Below are 17363 nucleotides of genomic sequence, written 5' to 3' on the forward strand. Positions count from 1 at the left end.
GATATATATTGATGCTACAAGGTTAGGATTAGCTTATGTGCAAACATTATCAATGCCTTTCCTGTTTGTCTAGGGATACTGCAGCAAGAGTAACCTTGCTGTAGCAAGCTTCAAACATAAGATTAGTTGGCCATCAACCATCTTGCATTGGTTTTTGTCACCTTTTTTAACATGCAACACTCAATAGTTTCTACTTTCATTTCCATTAACTTGTTGTGGACTGATGATGCAGTTTTGACTGAGGCATCCATATAGAGTGATATCCAAAAAATGGCAATGAATGAGTGCATGCCTATTCAATTGACACCCTACAGGTCACAAAGAAGGGCAGGATGCATTTTGTGGTATTTCAGAAATTCCCACAATGGATGTCTGTAAATGGCATTTAACGGTCTGGAAAAAATTTAGGACCTACATTGTTACATACTTAAATTACATCACTGTGGATTCTGAAACTGAATTGCGACTAATGAATTATGAAAAAAATGAAAATCAGTGTGACAGCTGCTGCTAGAAATGTACTCTTCACTCAAAGATTAAACACAGGAAGGGTTGAAATTTTATGTACAGCCGTAAATGAAACACCATTAACGGAAGTGCAGAGAGTTGTTGTCAATGGATGACGCAGCTGCATTGGTGGAACTGTCTACAGGTAATAAAGGACGGTAAAAACCATCATCTGTTGCTCCCCACCTGGAAACAGATCAACACCTGCCTCAAAAGAGTCGACTCCACCCTATCCGACTCCTCCAGTCCAGCCCTGTGCCTGTTTGACCTGCTGCCTCAAAGCCCAGACAATCGGGGTGTCAAATTGCAACTTACCCCTGGGCCATAAGGCCACTGCACGGCCTAAAAGTGCAATAACACACTGCAAAATACCAAACGTGCAATAATTCCACAACCAGATCTGTAAAAATTCTGCAACTTTTACATGTGCAATAACTCTGCCCCCCACATATACAAATTCTGACAAAATATGGGACATCTGGACCGCAATTTATCTATTTAATCCAGGGATGGTCAATTGTTTTGGCTGGCGGGCCACATTTCTTTTTTGATTTTTATGCGTGGGCCAACTCGGTATCATGTAAATTGAACAACATGAAAATTGCAATGTCAATATTTAATTTTTTGGGCATTTTATTTCAACTTTAAAATCATTAATGATCATAGAAATGTCCTGACACTATTTTGCATGTAATAATCCATTCAAAATTAAACAAAGGGTAAAAAAGGGAGTTTCTAAATTCAATATTGATTGAAAATACTTATTAAAATATTTAACGAAAGTAGTTTTGCGGGCCGAATGTGGCCCTTTCTGCTTTTCAACAGTAGATGACGTTGTTCTGCCGTATTGTTGGTTTCCTGGGCCGGACCATTTCTCACAGGAAATTTTTCTCTACGGAAGATAAATCCAGTGCTCTCCTCGGAGCTGAATGAAACTGTCGTAGGTAAAGATGCCCTCTCTTATTCATTAAACAAAGTTTTAATGAACCCTTCTTTTTGTTTACAAACGAACTCTAGTGAGAGAGAAATTTAAAAATATATGTATTTGGTTGGGCCCATGGTCGTTTCATAATTAGCACCGCTGTTAGCTTGCCGTCCAAGTCGGTCTCTCTTTGGAGAGTTAGCTTGCACTTAATTAGCCAGGTGTGCGGTGTTTTGACACGCACAGAAAGGCACGAATTGGCCGTTTAAAGTAGTGTATTTGGACAAACATGTAGTGAGAGTTTTGAAATATCCTGTGTTTTTTTGGGGTCCTCGAGTTTTGTTGACATTAAATTGTCGACTAGAAGTAAATAATCCACTGATTTTCCTGTTTTTGGCTAGTTCATTGAAGTGTCTGGCCAAACGTAGAGATGGATGAGGAACCGGAGCGGGCTAAGCGCTGGGAAGGAGGCTACGAAAGGACATGGTGAGGTTTTTTCTCGATTCCGAGATTGAAACTGGATTAAATAAAATTTGAGTCGAACGGAACTGAAATTTTACTCTATGTTCATCACAGGGAGGTTCTGAAGGAGGACGAGTCAGGCTCCCTGAAAGCCACAGTGGAGGAGATACTCTTTCAATCCAAAAGGAAAAGGTTGGTGTTTCTAGGAAGTACATGGGTAATTTCCAGATGTCTTAGATTACCATTGCTCTTTTACACATCTTCTTTTTGGCTGCCCCCATAATCTTCCTCCATCTCACTCCTCTCCTCCTCATCCTGTCACACTAACTTCATGTCGTCTTTTACTCCATCCACAACCTGCTGTTGGTTAAATTTGATTCACAATAAAATGGTACGTTACATATGTTCAACAACTATTGTGATTACCAATTAATCAGTAAGAGTTGCTCTTGAAGTAGCAGAAGTCAATTTTTTTTTCCACCTTATCAAACACACAAGGAGCAAGTGGAAGAAAATCTAGAGAGGTGGAGGTACGCCTTGGTAAGGAGAGGAGTGAACGTAGCCGCAGCAAGATGGAATACATATGTTTGAATTACATCAACCCAAGTAGAACTGTGAGGCTGGAGGGAGTGGAGATAAAGAAGTTGGAGGATTTCAAGTACTGACGATCAACAGGACATAGCAACTGAAAGTACAGAAAAGAAGTGAAGACATGTGTTTGAAGGTTTAAGCAGTTGGAGAAGCGTGTGAGTTGTGGACAAAAGATGTTATTAGCCAGAATGAAAATAGAGGCGTAGACGACAGCGGTGAGATTAGGGATGTCTGGTGTAGAGCTAGTGGCATTGAGGAAGAGATAGGAGGCAGAGCTGGAGGTAGCAGAGATGAAGATGTTGATGTTCTCTTTGGGAGAGACAAGGGTGGATAGGATCAGGAATGACACCATCGGAGGGACAGCACATGATAGATGTTCTGGTCAGGCTAAGATGGTTTGGACATGTATGAGGGAGAGACAGGAGGGATAGTGAAGATCTTAGTAGAAGAATGCATAGGCTGAATCTGCCTGGCAGGAAGTCGAGAGCAAGAAAGAAGAGGCATTACATGGATGAATTTTTTTTAAGAGGAACATGAAATTGGTGTGAGAGAAGAATATGCGGTGAATAGAGTTAGATGGAGGCAAATGATTGACTGTCGCAACCCCGTAGCCCAAAGGAGTGGAAGATCAAATACGATTACACTCTGACAATGGGCTCTGTTGGTTTTGGTCATATATGTGTGTTCTTGATATTTAATTGTTCTCTTAAGGTTGAAAATGGTAAACAAAAAAAAAAACCAAAAAACAAATTTACTGATTTATCTATAACTGCCAGTTGCGGCATTAGATAAGATTGGTTTGATTTGGTTGTGTGTAACTGTTTGTTCATGATATTTATATAGGTCATATATTGAACTGGATATTTGTCCTTTCATGTTCCATATTAATTATTTCATTAGATTTTTGTAGATAGCACTGGAATTTCTGACATTTCTCCAAGTGTATTTGTTTCTAATAAAGTTTCTTATTTCTTCCCCCACAGGGTAGTAGAGAGCCATGGACAAGTGAGGCTTGGGATGGTGAGTGAATTTCTCCTGTTTACTAAAGCCAACATTTTAGACCTACTCTGCAAGATCTTGTTTAAATTCAATGCCAAATGTCTAAATAGCAAACCGGGCTGAGAGAGGATAGCCTGTTGTCACGTGACTTCGAAGGAGATGTTAATAAACCACTTGTAAACCACTCAATAGTTGAGTGACGAACTGTTAAAAGCAAAATTAGGTGGAATCATCTGCAGATGGCAGAACTGCCAAGAATGATGCCTTAAACCTAGACAGCTGTGGATTTGCGTCTGACAATTTCAGATCAGATCCTTTCCTCCATATATCAACACACACACACACACACACACACACACACACACACACACACACACACATACTCATACATTCTGGAACTGCCTCACTCTCAATCAATTTAATGAGCATATCTGACGTACTCATCTGCAGATGCGTCATCTGTATGTGGTTATTGACTGTTCAAGAAGTATGGAAGATCAAGACCTGAAGCCAAACCGCCTCACCGCAACTCTAAAGGTAAGATTAGCTGCATCATGTCCAGGAGGTTAAAATCTTTGTCATTTTTTGTGTTAGTTTATATTAATTTGAAAAAATATCTGAAATATGTTTTAAACTAGACCCAGTAGCTAATTAGATATCAAACAACATTGAAAAATAGTATTACGAACGCCGTAATATTGTTTTTTGTTCTTTTTGAAGACTCATGTTCTGTCTTTCTTTCCAGTTGATGGAGGCTTTTGTTGAAGAGTACTTTGACCAAAACCCTATCAGTCAAGTAAGTCAACAATTTCAATTTTGTGGGATATGGCACTGGGATTTGTAGGTTCCCTGTAGCAGTAAGAGCACCATGGGCCTCCCGCCAGCTACCAGCGGTTCTCAAGTTAACCAGCAACATGTGCTTTTGAATCCTCAGGTGGGCATCATCACTACAAAGAATAAAAGAGCAGAGAAACTGACTGACCTGGCAGGTAAACAAAACAAAAACTAGCCTTGGAGGTATATATTAGCTGTTCCTCAGCTATGACTCACACATTCAACAGATCTTTTTTAATTGGTGGAGTAGACTGTCAGAGAAATGCCCCATTAAACCTGATATTTTCTGGTGACAATGAAACATTCCTGTTTCTTCATGACACAGATGAAAAGGGTTTGCACACATCCCTGAAAAATCTGGAAACATATTTCCCATGTAGAAGTCATGGACATCATAGCATATGAAATGAAAAGCAGCCTGGTCAGTGTGTTGAGTCTTTCATCTTGATGGACTGCTAGATCCAGTAGCTTTTGTAGCTTTAACAGAAGTTGTAAGAATTGGACTCTGGTTCAGAAAAACACTGAGAGCCTCCAGGCAGCAGAAAAATTCACATCAGGTATTTTGAAAAAACAGCAAAACATCTGTTTTCAGACCACTTTACTTAGTGATCGGACACAACAACAATCGACTCTGAGCCAAAGTGGTGCTGTCCTCCGTCTCACAGAAATTTAATTGCCTGCTTGCATTGAAAGCGGGGACCCCTTTGGTTTGTTCGCAAATAAGCCTTCAAGCCACAGATGGAGTCTCCTTCCAACCACAGTCTCTATTTCTATTTGGACACTGACGTATAACACACACCACCAACTTCCATCATCATAAAAGTTGGACTGACTCTTAAGTGGGGCAGAAAAAATTTCCCCTAGTTTGTGGACTGTTACTGAAGAGGCTGTCGAGTTCCGTATTCAACTGGATTTTGTATGCTTGCATGTGTGCCTGTCACCATCAGGAAATCCAAAGCAGCATACAACTGCTCTTAAGAAGGCCTCAGACACAGCGTGTGCAGGAGAGCCATCCTTGTACAATTCCCTGAACCTGGCCCTACAGTCTCTCAAGTAGGTTCCACTGTGTGGGTGTGCACGACTATACATATCTAGGATGGACTCTTGGGATGGACAGAAATGCACTCTCTGATCTGTTGCTTTCTGAAGACACATGCCTGGACACACAAGTAGGGAAGTCCTCGTCATTTTCAGCAGCCTCACCACATGCGACCCTGCCAACATCTACGAACTGATCAAGGTGAATCGCTGTAGAACATACTCAGTTATGTCATCCACACAGATTCTAGGCTCTTATGTGCTAGTTTGTCAGCTAATCTTGAGTTATCAAAAGATTTGTTAGAACGAGACAGTGTCTACATCTGAATATAGTGGGACGCAGTTCTGTTGTAATTTCATTTCAAAGTAGGAATGGGAGAAATCAAACCCAGATTTCAAGATTCTTTGTTTTTCTGACATTTATCTGTTGTGTTGTTGCTGCCCTGCCGTCCTTCTGTCAGACCCTGAAGTCTCTGAAAGTACGGGTGTCAGTGATCGGCCTGTCCGCCGAGGTCCGGGTGTGCACCGTGTTGACCAGGGAGACCGGCGGCTCATACCACGTCATCTTGGATGAGAGTCACTTCAAGGAGCTGCTGTTGCTGCACGTGAAACCCCCGCCTGCCAGCTCCTCGTCCGAATGCTCTTTAATACGCATGGGTCAGCACGTGTCCTGCCTCTGTTGTGACTGGTTCATTCAGCAGCAATTAATGGCCCTTTTCAATCCTGCTGCATTTGCCGTATTTAACATCTCAGACTGTTCCTGCCTCTAACCCTCTGAGTTGTCAGAGTGATATAAAACATTTATGTGTTTTTGGCAGGTCTCTGCTAATTTTGCCAAAACTGATCACCAGTAGTTATTCATTTGATCCTACTTGATCTTGACCCAGATCCACTAAATATGTGTGTGTAATTGACTGAGACCTGTGTTTGGTCAGGTTTCCCTCAGCACACCATCGCCTCTCTGATGGACCAGGACGCCAAGCCTTCCTTCAGCATGTCGTAAGTCGCGGCTGAGAGTAATTAAACCGTGTAGTCAGGGCCAACATGTGTTACACTGACACTGGTGTATGTCTCCCAGGCATCTGGACAGCAATAGCGGCCCGGGTCTGTCTCTCAGCGGATACTTGTGTCCACAGTGCCATGCCAAGTACACAGAGCTTCCCGTGGAGTGTAAAGTCTGTGGTGAGACTTACTCCACACTTCAGTCACGTTTAATGCTTGGAATATTTCACTAACACACGGTGTCTGATGTGTCTCCTGGTCCTCAAAGGTTTGACTCTGGTGTCAGCCCCCCATCTTGCCAGGTCCTTCCATCATCTCTTCCCGCTCGAACCCTTTGTAGAGAACCATCTGGAGGAGGTCCAAGGAGAAAGGTACCCCTCTCTCCCTCTTTTACTCTCTCACTAACACATAATATGTGTGTTTCAACACTTTTATTTACTTTTAGGTTTTGTCAAGCTTGTCAAGGAGCACTAAAGGATAAAAGTGTAAGTGTTGCTGCTTCATTGCTGACCATTACACAGTCGTCAAAGTGGTACATAGCTATAACTGCATAGCTTACTTTTCTGAATAGTTTTATATTTCTATTGAATTTTCACATGCTGCATTTTCAAAATTGCTTTTATTGTGTATTTATACTTCGATTTTGACTGTGGTTTATCTGTTAACTGGAGTCTTTCAAAATGAACAAACCACTGGTTCCTATTCATATTCAATTTCCCAACTCTTAATGTCATTGATCATTTATGGAGCTTTTTGGTATTGAAACCAGTCAGGTGGTCATGTTAAGGAACTTAAGGTTATCCATTCTGTATTTTTTGTATTCCATCTAAACCAAATTGTCATTTTCAATCAGACAACCATCTGTTGAATTCTCGATTACTGAAACAGTGAATGCAGCCTTTTGTTATTTTAAATGTTAGCGTCCCCTTTCTCTGTTTTCAGGTATTCACCTGCTCATCCTGTCACTGTGTGTTCTGTGTGGATTGTGACCTTTTCATCCATGACTGCCTACACTTCTGCCCTTGCTGTAGTCACACTCAGAGCGCCCCCTGATGGACGCTGTCCTATACAGACAATCTATCCTGTCCTCATTCACCCTGAGGGTTCGACCTGAGTGCTGCAACCAGGCCTTCACCCAGGGAGTCACCTCTGCCCCTGATATGGCGGATGTTTAAACACAGTCAATCAAACAGTATTCAGGTGTGGAGAATGATCACAAGATACTGAATTTTTTAATTGTATCATGTGATATTTGAAGTGACTTTTTTTACTCAAATCATCCTGACTGAGTTTGACCAAAACCCATGGTTTTCCACTGGAATGCGTATCCAACCAGGATTTAGCAGTCTTGTTTACATGTTTTCATATCCTTATGACAAACCAGTGACAAATAAAACCCGAACAGGATTGTTGCCGTCGGCAGCTTTTTGTCATTTCACAGAGCTTGTATCGTACAGATTCTGTCATTGGCTAATTTCATGGTGCTGCATATAGAGGTTAAGTTAAACAACTTACCTAGTTAGAGCAAAGCCCAGCTTGTTGGAGTAAAAGATTAGCATCCTATATTATTTCATTTTTAGTAATTGTGATTTTCCCACTGTAAAAAAAAAAAAAAAAAAAAGCTTGTAACTTTTCTATCCTGACAGTTGGTGGATTGGCTGAGTGCATGAACCAGGCTCATTTTTATCTCTTTGACTTTATGGGTATTGTAAATGTTAACAAGTCCAAATGTCCAGGTAATTGCATTTCAGTGTGACTAACCCACAGCTGTGTCCCTTTCAAGTTTTTGTAGGCAGCTGACCAGTGGTAGGTCTGTACCTTAAAATTTTTTTTTTTTTTTCTCAGATTTTTAAAATTTTATTTTTATTAAGTGACTGTTGACTTGGTTGTCTTAGTGTTCAGAATCTACATGCGCCCACCTTTGCTGGGTGGGCTGGTCTATCAACTGTTGTCTGCATTTCATCAAAGTTCTTTATTGGTCACATCAGGGGAACTACAGAAACTGGTTTTGTCAACCTGGAAGACAGAGGGCTGAACCATTGACTGCATACAGTTCGGCTCTTAGATTACTCCCAGCACCCTTTTACCTCGAGACTCATGAGCTTAATAACTCACATGCTTACAGGGTTGAATCAATTACCTGTGTGTGACCCTGGACTCCCATTCATGCAGCTGCTCAGGTGACACATGCCCACCCTCCACTCAAGGTGTTAATGACCCACCCTGACTATTGGGTGGGTCCAGGACTCACATGTTTCACATGTTTGCCATCAAGGGAGTCATAGTGCAACAACCGATGTTTCTCGGAGGCGAGAGGAAAATACACAATTTCCCTGTGAAATGCAGATCCCCTGTCCTATGGGGCAAAGCTCACAACTTTCCACTGTAATGATGAGCAAAATCAAAAGCCCTGATAGATGATGAATGTCAATAAATGGTGATTAGCTGATGGTAATTTCTGGGCCCTTTGGTAGTGGTTTGATGTACAATGACCTAGGATGATATTGGGACTTAAGCAACGAAGAAATAAGCATTTGGATGAAGTCAATAACAATTCAGAGAGCGCACAGGATTGTGAAAGTTAGTTTTTTCTGGCATTGCCATTGATTGTCTAAATTGACTTGTGTGTGAAATATCCTTCAGTTGCCAGTAATTCAATTCATCAATTTAGATTTTGCGAATCTTCATACACCAATGTAGATATGGGATCCCCCCTCTCATTCTGTCCTTATCCACATCTGGTTCATTACATAAAGTTTATGAATTTAATGTGAATTATATTCTAATAAAAAGTTTTCCTGACAGAGCGCCGACCTACTTTACGCATGCGCAGTGTGCCAACGCTGTCGTCACTTCCTGTGCGCTTTTACAGGGATGGCTGGCGGGAGTTCGGTTTGAGACGCGGCCGTAGATGACCGGAGACGTGAGGAACTAGCAAAACACAACGGCTCCACCTGTGAAAATGTCCCGTGTGCTGAACGCTATCGTGGCGGTGTGTCCCGACTGGGGCATCGGCAGGAACGGCGACCTGCCGTGGCACCCGATCAGACTTCAGTAAGTGTAACGGAAGTCGACATGGTAGACGTGTTTCCACCCCTGGCATCGATCTACCGTTTTATTTATTTTTCTCCCCACAGCAACGAGTTCAAGCATTTTCGGACCCTGACGTCGACCCCCTCCGTGGAAGGTCAGTGTCGTCTTTCTTTCTAGAACCTTCTAAACCCGCGGCCGGTCACATTTGCAACGGTTCCGAGCAGCCCTGTTGCTGAGTCTTAGTCCCATAGAATGTTAAACAGACCACAGTCGATACTCTTAACGTTTCCTCCATTTATTCCACAGTTATTTTGTTTATATAGAAGAGACTCAAACAGCCGCATATATGTTTGCTATACCGCCAAATCATCTTTTCCTTTCGGCTTTCCCTTCGAGGGTCCCCACAGCGAATCCACCTTCTCCATCTAACCCAGGGGTCGGCAACCCACGGCTCTTTCATCCTTACACTGCCGAGTGGCCTGGGGAAATAAATTATAAGTATTTAATTTAAGTGTACTTTATTTTTGTTAGTTCCTTTTCAAAATTTCAATTCTAAATTGGAAGATTATTGTGATTTGTAATATTGAAATCAAATTATATTATTTTTCGACGCTCATAATAAACGTCACACTCGTGGAAGCCGATATACCCGCCTAAACGCCGTCAATTTGTCGAGACTTTCAACCCCTGGTAGGCAAAATATAGTTGTTTATACAAAGTTTAAAGGTAAGAAAAAGTAATGTAGACAGTGGTAGCTTTATTTTAGACGTCATAAAGTAAGTGCGGTGTTTTCTTCAGTGTTTTCTTCAGTGTTTTCTTTTCCGTGGAAACCGGGTCCTAATGGCTCTTTGGGTGTTAAAGGTTGCCGACTCCCAATCTAACCCTATTCTCTGTATCCTCTCTCACACTAACTACCTTCATATCCTCTCTCACTACGCCCATAGATCTTCTCTTTGGTCTTCTTCTAGACCTCCAATTCCAGCATTCGTCAACTAATATATTCACTTTCCCTCCTCTGTACATGACTGAACCATCTCAGTCTGGCTTCTCTGACCTTCTCCAAAACATCTAACATGAGCCGTCCCTCTGATAGACTCATTCCTGATCCTCCATCCTCGTCACTCCCAAAGAGAATCTTAGCATCTTCATCTCTGCAACCTTTAGCTCTGCCTCCTGTCTTTTCATTATTGTAACAGTTTCTAGTCCATACAACGTCACTGGTCTCACCACTGTCTTGTACACCTTTCCTTTCATTCTGGCTGATCGTCTTCTATTGCATAGTACCCCTTACACTTTTCTCCACCCATTCTAACCTGCTTGAATCTGTCCCTTCACCTCTTTTCCCCACTCTCTGCTGCTTCGGACTGTTGACCCCAAGTACATGAAGTCCTCCCAATTTCTTTATCTCCACTCCCTGTAGCCTCACCATTCCACCTGAGTTCCTCACATTCACACACATATACTCGGTCTTGCTGCGACTAACCTTCATTCCTCTCCTTTCCAGTGCATACTCATCTCTGACACTCCAGACTTTCTCATACAGTACCAGAGCTCCTCTCTTTGCACCCTGTCATATGCTTTTTCTTGGTCTACCAAAATGCAATGCAACTCCCTCTGGCCTTCTCTTTACTTCTCCATTAGAATTCTCAAAGTCAAGTACTGCATCTGTAGTACTCTTTGTAGGCATGAAGCCATACTGCTGTTCACAAATGCTGACTTCTGCTCTCAGTCTAGTTTCCACTACTCTTTCCCATAACTTCATTGTATGGCTCATCAACTTTATCCCTCTATAGTTACTGCAATTCTGCAAATCCCCCTGATTCTTAAAAATGGGCACCATCACACTTCGTGTTCATTCCTCAGGCATCTTCTTACTCTCTAAGATCCTGTTGAATAATCTAGCCAGAAACTCTACCACTGCCTCTCCTAGACACTTCTATTCCTCCACAGGTATATCATCAGGACCAACTGCCTCTCCACTCTTCATCCTCTTCAATGCCTTCCTCTCTTCACTTACTTCACCTACTAATCTCTGCTAATTTGTGGTCACAATCAGAAAAACTTCATTTGTCCCCTAGAGGCAATGGGGGGGAGCATCAAAGTTGTGAACATCAAAAGTAAAGTTAAAAGGAAAAAGTGTGCATGTCTGTGAGACTTTACAAAATTGTACGCTGGATGGCTTTCCTGACGCAACCGTCTGCATTTATCCTGGTTTGGGACCGACTCAGGGAGACACGGGCCCGTGCCACCCTGAGGCTGCATTGTTTGCTGTAACATAAAAGAAAGAGTGCATAATCTTAGAGTGCAATGGACCACACACAAACACAAAGCCAACAAGATTTGTACTAATTATCAATACAATAGTATCATTGCAATTTTAAATCTCCACATTTTGCAGATTAGCGCATGAAGTACACATTACACTGTTTCTGCATGAAGCATAGTCCCGATGCAGCTCACAGCATCCCAAAACGCCTTTTTTTTTGCACTACCCCTCTACATCATCCTTATTTTGCATTTCACCATTCTTATACATGTAATATTTATATTTTTATTATATTTATACATTCTGTAGGACACCTTACTCATTATCATTTCCTTTTTTACTATCCATATCTCCCACTTTATAGCAGATATTTCTTTAAACATTCTTTGCACAAGCCATTATTCTTTTCATATTTTTTCTGTTTTTTTTTATTGTTTCTGCTACAATGCTCATTATAATGTTTATGCTCATTTGTATCTATATCCTGTATTTGAATGTTCTTTATTACAATTTGCACACTTTTGTAGCCTGTAATGTTGTTATTTTCCCTGTTGTGGGATCAATAAAGTCTTATCACATCTTTATTTTACGGTATAAGAAATGTGCAAACTTAGAAGAGTGTCAGGTAATGCAGAACAAAACATTCACGAAAATGCTCTGATATACATTTCTTTCCATTTTTTTTTTTAAAGACAGGGTCACAGTTGGAGCTCAAGACGGGTTGGTTGTGGGGATGAAGGCCATCCCCGTTCTGCCTTGCTAATATTATGGGTTCATTCACGTAAATCAGCCTTCTGACCAACAGTCAAAGATATCTTGTGCATGTATTTACCCTAAGGTGTGTGTGCGCGTTTGACCTGGTGTCCCACAGGTAAACAGAACGTGGTCATCATGGGCAGGAAAACCTGGTTCTCCATCCCTGAGAAGAACAGGCCTTTGAACAAGAGGATCAACATCATTCTCAGCAGGGAGCTAAAGTGCGTGCGCACACACACAGACACATGAGTTATGTATGTATGTATGTATGTATGTATGTATGTATGTATGTATGTATGTATGTATGTATGTATGTATGTATGTATGTATGTATGTATGTATGTATGTATGTATGTATGTATGTATGTATGTATGTATGTATGTATGTATGTATGTATGTATGTATGTATGTATGTATGTATGTATGTATGTATGTATGTATGTATGTATGTATGTATGTATGTATGTATGTATGTATGTATGTATGTATGTATGTATGTATGTATGTATGTATGTATGTATGTATGTATGTATGTATGTATGTATGTATGTATGTATGTATGTATGTATGTATGTATGTATGTATGTATGTATGTATGTATGTATGTATGTATGTATGTATGTATGTATGTATGTATGTATGTATGTATGTATGTATGTATGTATGTATGTATGTATGTATGTATGTATGTATGTATGTATGTATGTATGTATGTATGTATGTATGTATGTATGTATGTATGTATGTATGTATGTATGTATGTATGTATGTATGTATGTATGTATGTATGTATGTATGTATGTATGTATGTATGTATGTATGTATGTATGTATGTATGTATGTATGTATGTATGTATGTATGTATGTATGTATGTATGTATGTATGTATGTATGTATGTATGTATGTATGTATGTATGTATGTATGTATGTATGTATGTATGTATGTATGTATGTATGTATGTATGTATGTATGTATGTATGTATGTATGTATGTATGTATGTATGTATGTATGTATGACAATGTGGAATTTTCAACTTGAACAGCAGAATGTGGACAGCGCAGTAGAAGTAGTTAGGTTATAGATATTACAAGTTTAAAAACAATGCTCAAAGTTCAAGTCAGCTTTATTGTCAGTTTCTCCCCATGTACTGGACATACTGAGGAATCGAAGACGTTTCTCACAATCCCACGGTGTCATGAAATTAACAATATAATAGTAATCAAATGCAAATTAGCTGTGATGGTCACTGTTGCAGTAAACAAACTATGAGGTATGACGTATAAAGTGCACGCAGATACAGACTGATACTTGTTTAGTGTAGTAGCATACAAAGTGTCAGGAAAAAATAGAAAATAAAATGAAAAACTAAACAATAAAAATCTTAATGAAATTATTGCAGCAGAAATCACGAGAAATCACATTTTTGTGGATGAAATTGAATCTAAATAGACAATGTAAAATGGCTAAATTGTAATTCCAAGACAAATTGATGGTGGAGTTCCGCGGCCTTATTTTCTTACGGCATCACTCCAGCATTAGCCGATAACAAATCCAAAGGCAGAACAGCAGAATTCACATGCTAAATAGTGTTGGCCCACCAACTCACGGGAACCACTGTCTCTCACCCAGGGCGCCCCCTGCTGGCGCTCACCACCTCGCTACAGATTTTGCCTCGGCCCTGCGGCTGGTGGACACGGAGCTGCGCGAGCAGGCGGACCAGGTGTGGGTCATCGGAGGCAGCTCGCTTTACAAGGTGAAGGACTGTGATAGTGTCATTCCAACAAATATCTGAATATTGAAAATGCCTTTTTTTTTCCTTTGTTCAGTATTGGATTCTACAATCTACCTGCTGAAATATTGTTGGATTACCGGCCTTCATTTTGTGTTGCTCTATTTTTGTGCCTGTGGGCTCCACAGGAGATGATGGAGAGCCCGGGTACCAGGAGACTGTTCGTCACACAGGTCCTGAAGCAGTTTGACTGTGACACCTTCCTCCCCGAAATCAGCCTGGACAAATATCGCCTCCTGCCTGAGTAAGACAGCTGCGTTGCTCTCACTTTTGTTTTTTTTGTTTTCGCAAGAAAATTCCACTTATTTCAGTGGGAAAGTCCCATGAAATTAAATAATTTGCAATTGCCTAGTTTCCTTTATATTTTTGATTTTGTGAGTGAAATTATTACTAGTGAGAGGCGGCCTTTATTTTTATTTGGGTGGGATTATCCAAAATCAGTCCACGTGAAATAATCATCCTCCATTAAGTAAACATGCTTGTCTGCTGCTGTCACAGAATATTCAATAGATAATACCTTTGGTAATGTCTGGTTATTTGATGATGAATTCCAAATGTCAAATAAATTGACATTGATGACAAACTGATTATTTTATGTATAGAAAAAACAATTGCCTTTGGTGTTTTATTGCCAAATGCGTCTTTCAGGTTTCCTGGTGTTTCCGGGGAGCTGCAGGAGGAGAACGGCATCCAGTACCGGTTCCAGGTCTACGAGAGCATCCAGTGATCGGTTTCCAGTCGCCGACTGTGGAGCTGTAGACCAGATTCTTATAAACACTACGGTTCACATTCTCCATGTGAGTCTGTGCAGCACAAGGATATCATGCTATTAAAAACGAACACTGGTTTTAAGCACGGAGGGGCCTTAATTTCACTTCCTCCCCCAACCACCATCGCCGCCGTCCATTTTCTAATGTGCAACCAATGCAGCTGTGAAGAGCCGGTTCTTAATAAACAGCATTTATGCTCAACATTTGACCCACTGTCATTGATCTGAAATTCATGCTTTGTAAGATACATTTAACTTGTCATATTTGGTATTTTCCTGGCCATTTGCGAACCATCTCATGAATACACTCCTGTTCTGCTTTTGAAGGATATTAAGTCAGTCTACTGTCATTAAAAGTTCTATTTAAAAAAAAAAAAAAAAATTCTTGTGATGCAGGTCATGTTGCAGACATTTCTACTCACATCCAAATCGGGAGAGAAATGCTAAAAAATGCTCAAAAACCAAGACCTTTTCATCCCAAATGGAAAAAAGTTACTTTGGAAGATATAAGAAATCTAGTGACATCAAATGAAAACTATCAGGAAGACCAGACTGTGACGCTGCATGGATACTTGCAACTGAAAAGCTCCTGTAACACATCGGGGTTGCAGAGTCCGAGGAGGAGGAATCATGGAAAGCAAGGCACGCAGAGAAGGGCAAAATGTCCTTCACAGATTTGCGAGTTGATGCGTTGGCTGACGAATCCAAGGTGACGTTCGGAACCTCTCAAGATGGCTTCTCAACTAATTGTAAATTATACCAGCATGGGTTTGTGAGAGGGGGAGAACCGACTCTGAAAGGCACAGGCTGAAGCATGCAGGTCTTCATCCACTCTCTTAAAATCTTTTGGACATTATATTGCATCAAATCAAAACATGAAAAATGTATCAATTTCTTCATTTACAGAAAATATATATTGGGCTGTTCAAAAATTAGCAGTGTGTCTGCATTTTGCTTTACAAACTCAAATATTTATGTATAAACTGAACAAATCATTAGCTTTCTTGTGAATCAGTAAACTAATATTTAGTTTGGTAAACACTTTCTGACAGCTGCTTCACATCTGTGTTGTATGGAGTTGAACAACTGCCGGCACCTGTGAACAAGTATTCCAGATAAAAACAATTTGACTGCATTCCACAATTCCTCTGCATTTTTTACGTTCTGCCTTAGAAACTGTTTTGGGGATTTTTTTCTTTGGGATATATATCCATAGATTGGGCTGGCGGCTCAGTAACTTTAATTTTGCGGATTTGAAACGAAGAAGCTGCTTGCTTATTCATGTGTTTCGGGTCGTTGTATTATTGAAACACCCACTTGAAGGACATGTCCTCTTCAGCAAATTATTTTATTGCTTCTCTTGTAAGCAATATAATGGCCCTACACTAAAGTAAGATATACATCCTCATATCATGATGCTCACATCGCCATACTTTGCTGTCCTTAGAGTGGATTGTGGCTTGAATTCAGCATTTTGGGGTTGTCTGACAGCCTGTCTGCGGCCCTCGAACCAAGCTTACAAAGAACAATCTCAAAAGCAAAACCATGGAGTTGCAGGGTGGCTGAAGAAACCATTGGGGTCAACAGTGCAATTTAATAGAGTTTTGAAAAATTCCCCAAAAAGAAAAGATGATTTATTTCACATATAACTTATTCTTGCATGCTTGACGTTTTGAGCAAACATTGTCTCTTCCTCAGATGCTTACCGGCATCATATCTGCTTTCTTTGGTGTGCGGATTTTTTCAAATCTCTACTAAGTTGTTGTTTTTTTTTTTTTAACCAGCACCCATCCCTAATTGGGGAGCTGATGTGTGAGTGTGTTTTTATTTTCGAACTCGTCAACAGTGCGTTAGTTTTTCGTTGAGCACTTTTTTTTTATTTATGGTTATATATTCAAAAAATCTTTGGTCGGGGACTCTTCCAGAAAACTTCAGCTAGTCAGCTATGACTTTACGATCTCAGCCGTCAGAAAAGCACAAATTCTAATTTCAGCACCAAGGTTAGCCTTGCTACTCAGCTTCCATCAAAATTACTGTAATATATAATCTGTCAGTGGAAGTTTCCACAGGGCCACTTATTTGGGGTGGGTTTCTTCATCTGTTCCGCAAGTCCTTCAATAATCCTTGAAGTCTAGTCATTTAGATGAAAGTATCTGGTATCCAAAGAGGAGTGGATGTGTGTTGTTTTGGACAGGCCACACCAACAGTCTTTAAAAGTCAGTAGTCACAGAGGTACTTGAAGTGGAACGGTCTGACGCTCGTCCCCACGTCACAGAAAGCCCTTAAAACCCTCCACATAGTTCAGATAAGATTCACTGAAGAGTACTTGCGTATCCTCGGAAGGGATAGTTGTGATCCAGTCACCACACACGGAAGCATGTCAAAAGACAT

The 17363-nt window shown here is 40.6% G+C and overlaps 2 protein-coding genes across 2 annotated transcripts; both read left to right on the top strand.

Moving 5' to 3' along the window:
• The first annotated feature begins 1431 nt into the window (after positions 1–1431).
• gtf2h2 (general transcription factor IIH, polypeptide 2) lies at positions 1432–9154 on the top strand. Its single transcript, XM_086169911.1, has 15 exons — positions 1432–1451; positions 1831–1915; positions 2006–2083; positions 3466–3502; positions 3932–4018; positions 4227–4277; positions 4416–4470; positions 5263–5368; positions 5465–5555; positions 5815–6010; positions 6289–6352; positions 6432–6535; positions 6624–6726; positions 6801–6840; positions 7298–9154. The coding sequence occupies exons 2-15, from the start codon at positions 1860–1862 to the stop codon at positions 7406–7408; spliced, it is 1179 nt and encodes a 392-aa protein (XP_086026037.1). The 5' UTR covers positions 1432–1451; positions 1831–1859; the 3' UTR covers positions 7409–9154.
• Positions 9155–9209: 55 nt separating this feature from the next.
• On the top strand, positions 9210–15172 carry dhfr (dihydrofolate reductase). Its single transcript, XM_086169912.1, has 6 exons — positions 9210–9409; positions 9493–9542; positions 12526–12631; positions 14044–14167; positions 14332–14447; positions 14852–15172. Exons 1-6 carry the CDS (start codon positions 9318–9320, stop codon positions 14928–14930), a joined length of 567 nt encoding a protein of 188 aa, XP_086026038.1. The 5' UTR covers positions 9210–9317; the 3' UTR covers positions 14931–15172.
• Positions 15173–17363: the final 2191 nt, after the last annotated feature.

Source organism: Fistularia commersonii, chromosome 22, assembly GCF_037954325.1.
Source record: "Fistularia commersonii isolate RoL2024-O1a breed Wild chromosome 22, RoL_Fcom_v1.0, whole genome shotgun sequence".
NCBI classification, from domain to species: domain Eukaryota; kingdom Metazoa; phylum Chordata; class Actinopteri; order Syngnathiformes; family Fistulariidae; genus Fistularia; species Fistularia commersonii.

What these genes read in the sequence shown, in the direction of transcription:
- gtf2h2 (XM_086169911.1), top strand. Translation starts at nt 1,860, where the DNA reads ATGGATGAGGAACCGGAGCGGGCTAAGCGCTGGGAAGGAGGCTACGAA. An exon ending in GACAAGTGAGGCTTGGGATG is followed by an intron (nt 3,503 to 3,931) that starts GTGAGTGAATTT and finishes ACTCATCTGCAG; the next exon opens with ATGCGTCATCTGTATGTGGT. An exon ending in ACCAAAACCCTATCAGTCAA is followed by an intron (nt 4,278 to 4,415) that starts GTAAGTCAACAA and finishes TTGAATCCTCAG; the next exon opens with GTGGGCATCATCACTACAAA.
- dhfr (XM_086169912.1), top strand. Translation starts at nt 9,318, where the DNA reads ATGTCCCGTGTGCTGAACGCTATCGTGGCGGTGTGTCCCGACTGGGGC. An exon ending in GTCGACCCCCTCCGTGGAAG is followed by an intron (nt 9,543 to 12,525) that starts GTCAGTGTCGTC and finishes GGTGTCCCACAG; the next exon opens with GTAAACAGAACGTGGTCATC. An exon ending in GAGGCAGCTCGCTTTACAAG is followed by an intron (nt 14,168 to 14,331) that starts GTGAAGGACTGT and finishes TGGGCTCCACAG; the next exon opens with GAGATGATGGAGAGCCCGGG.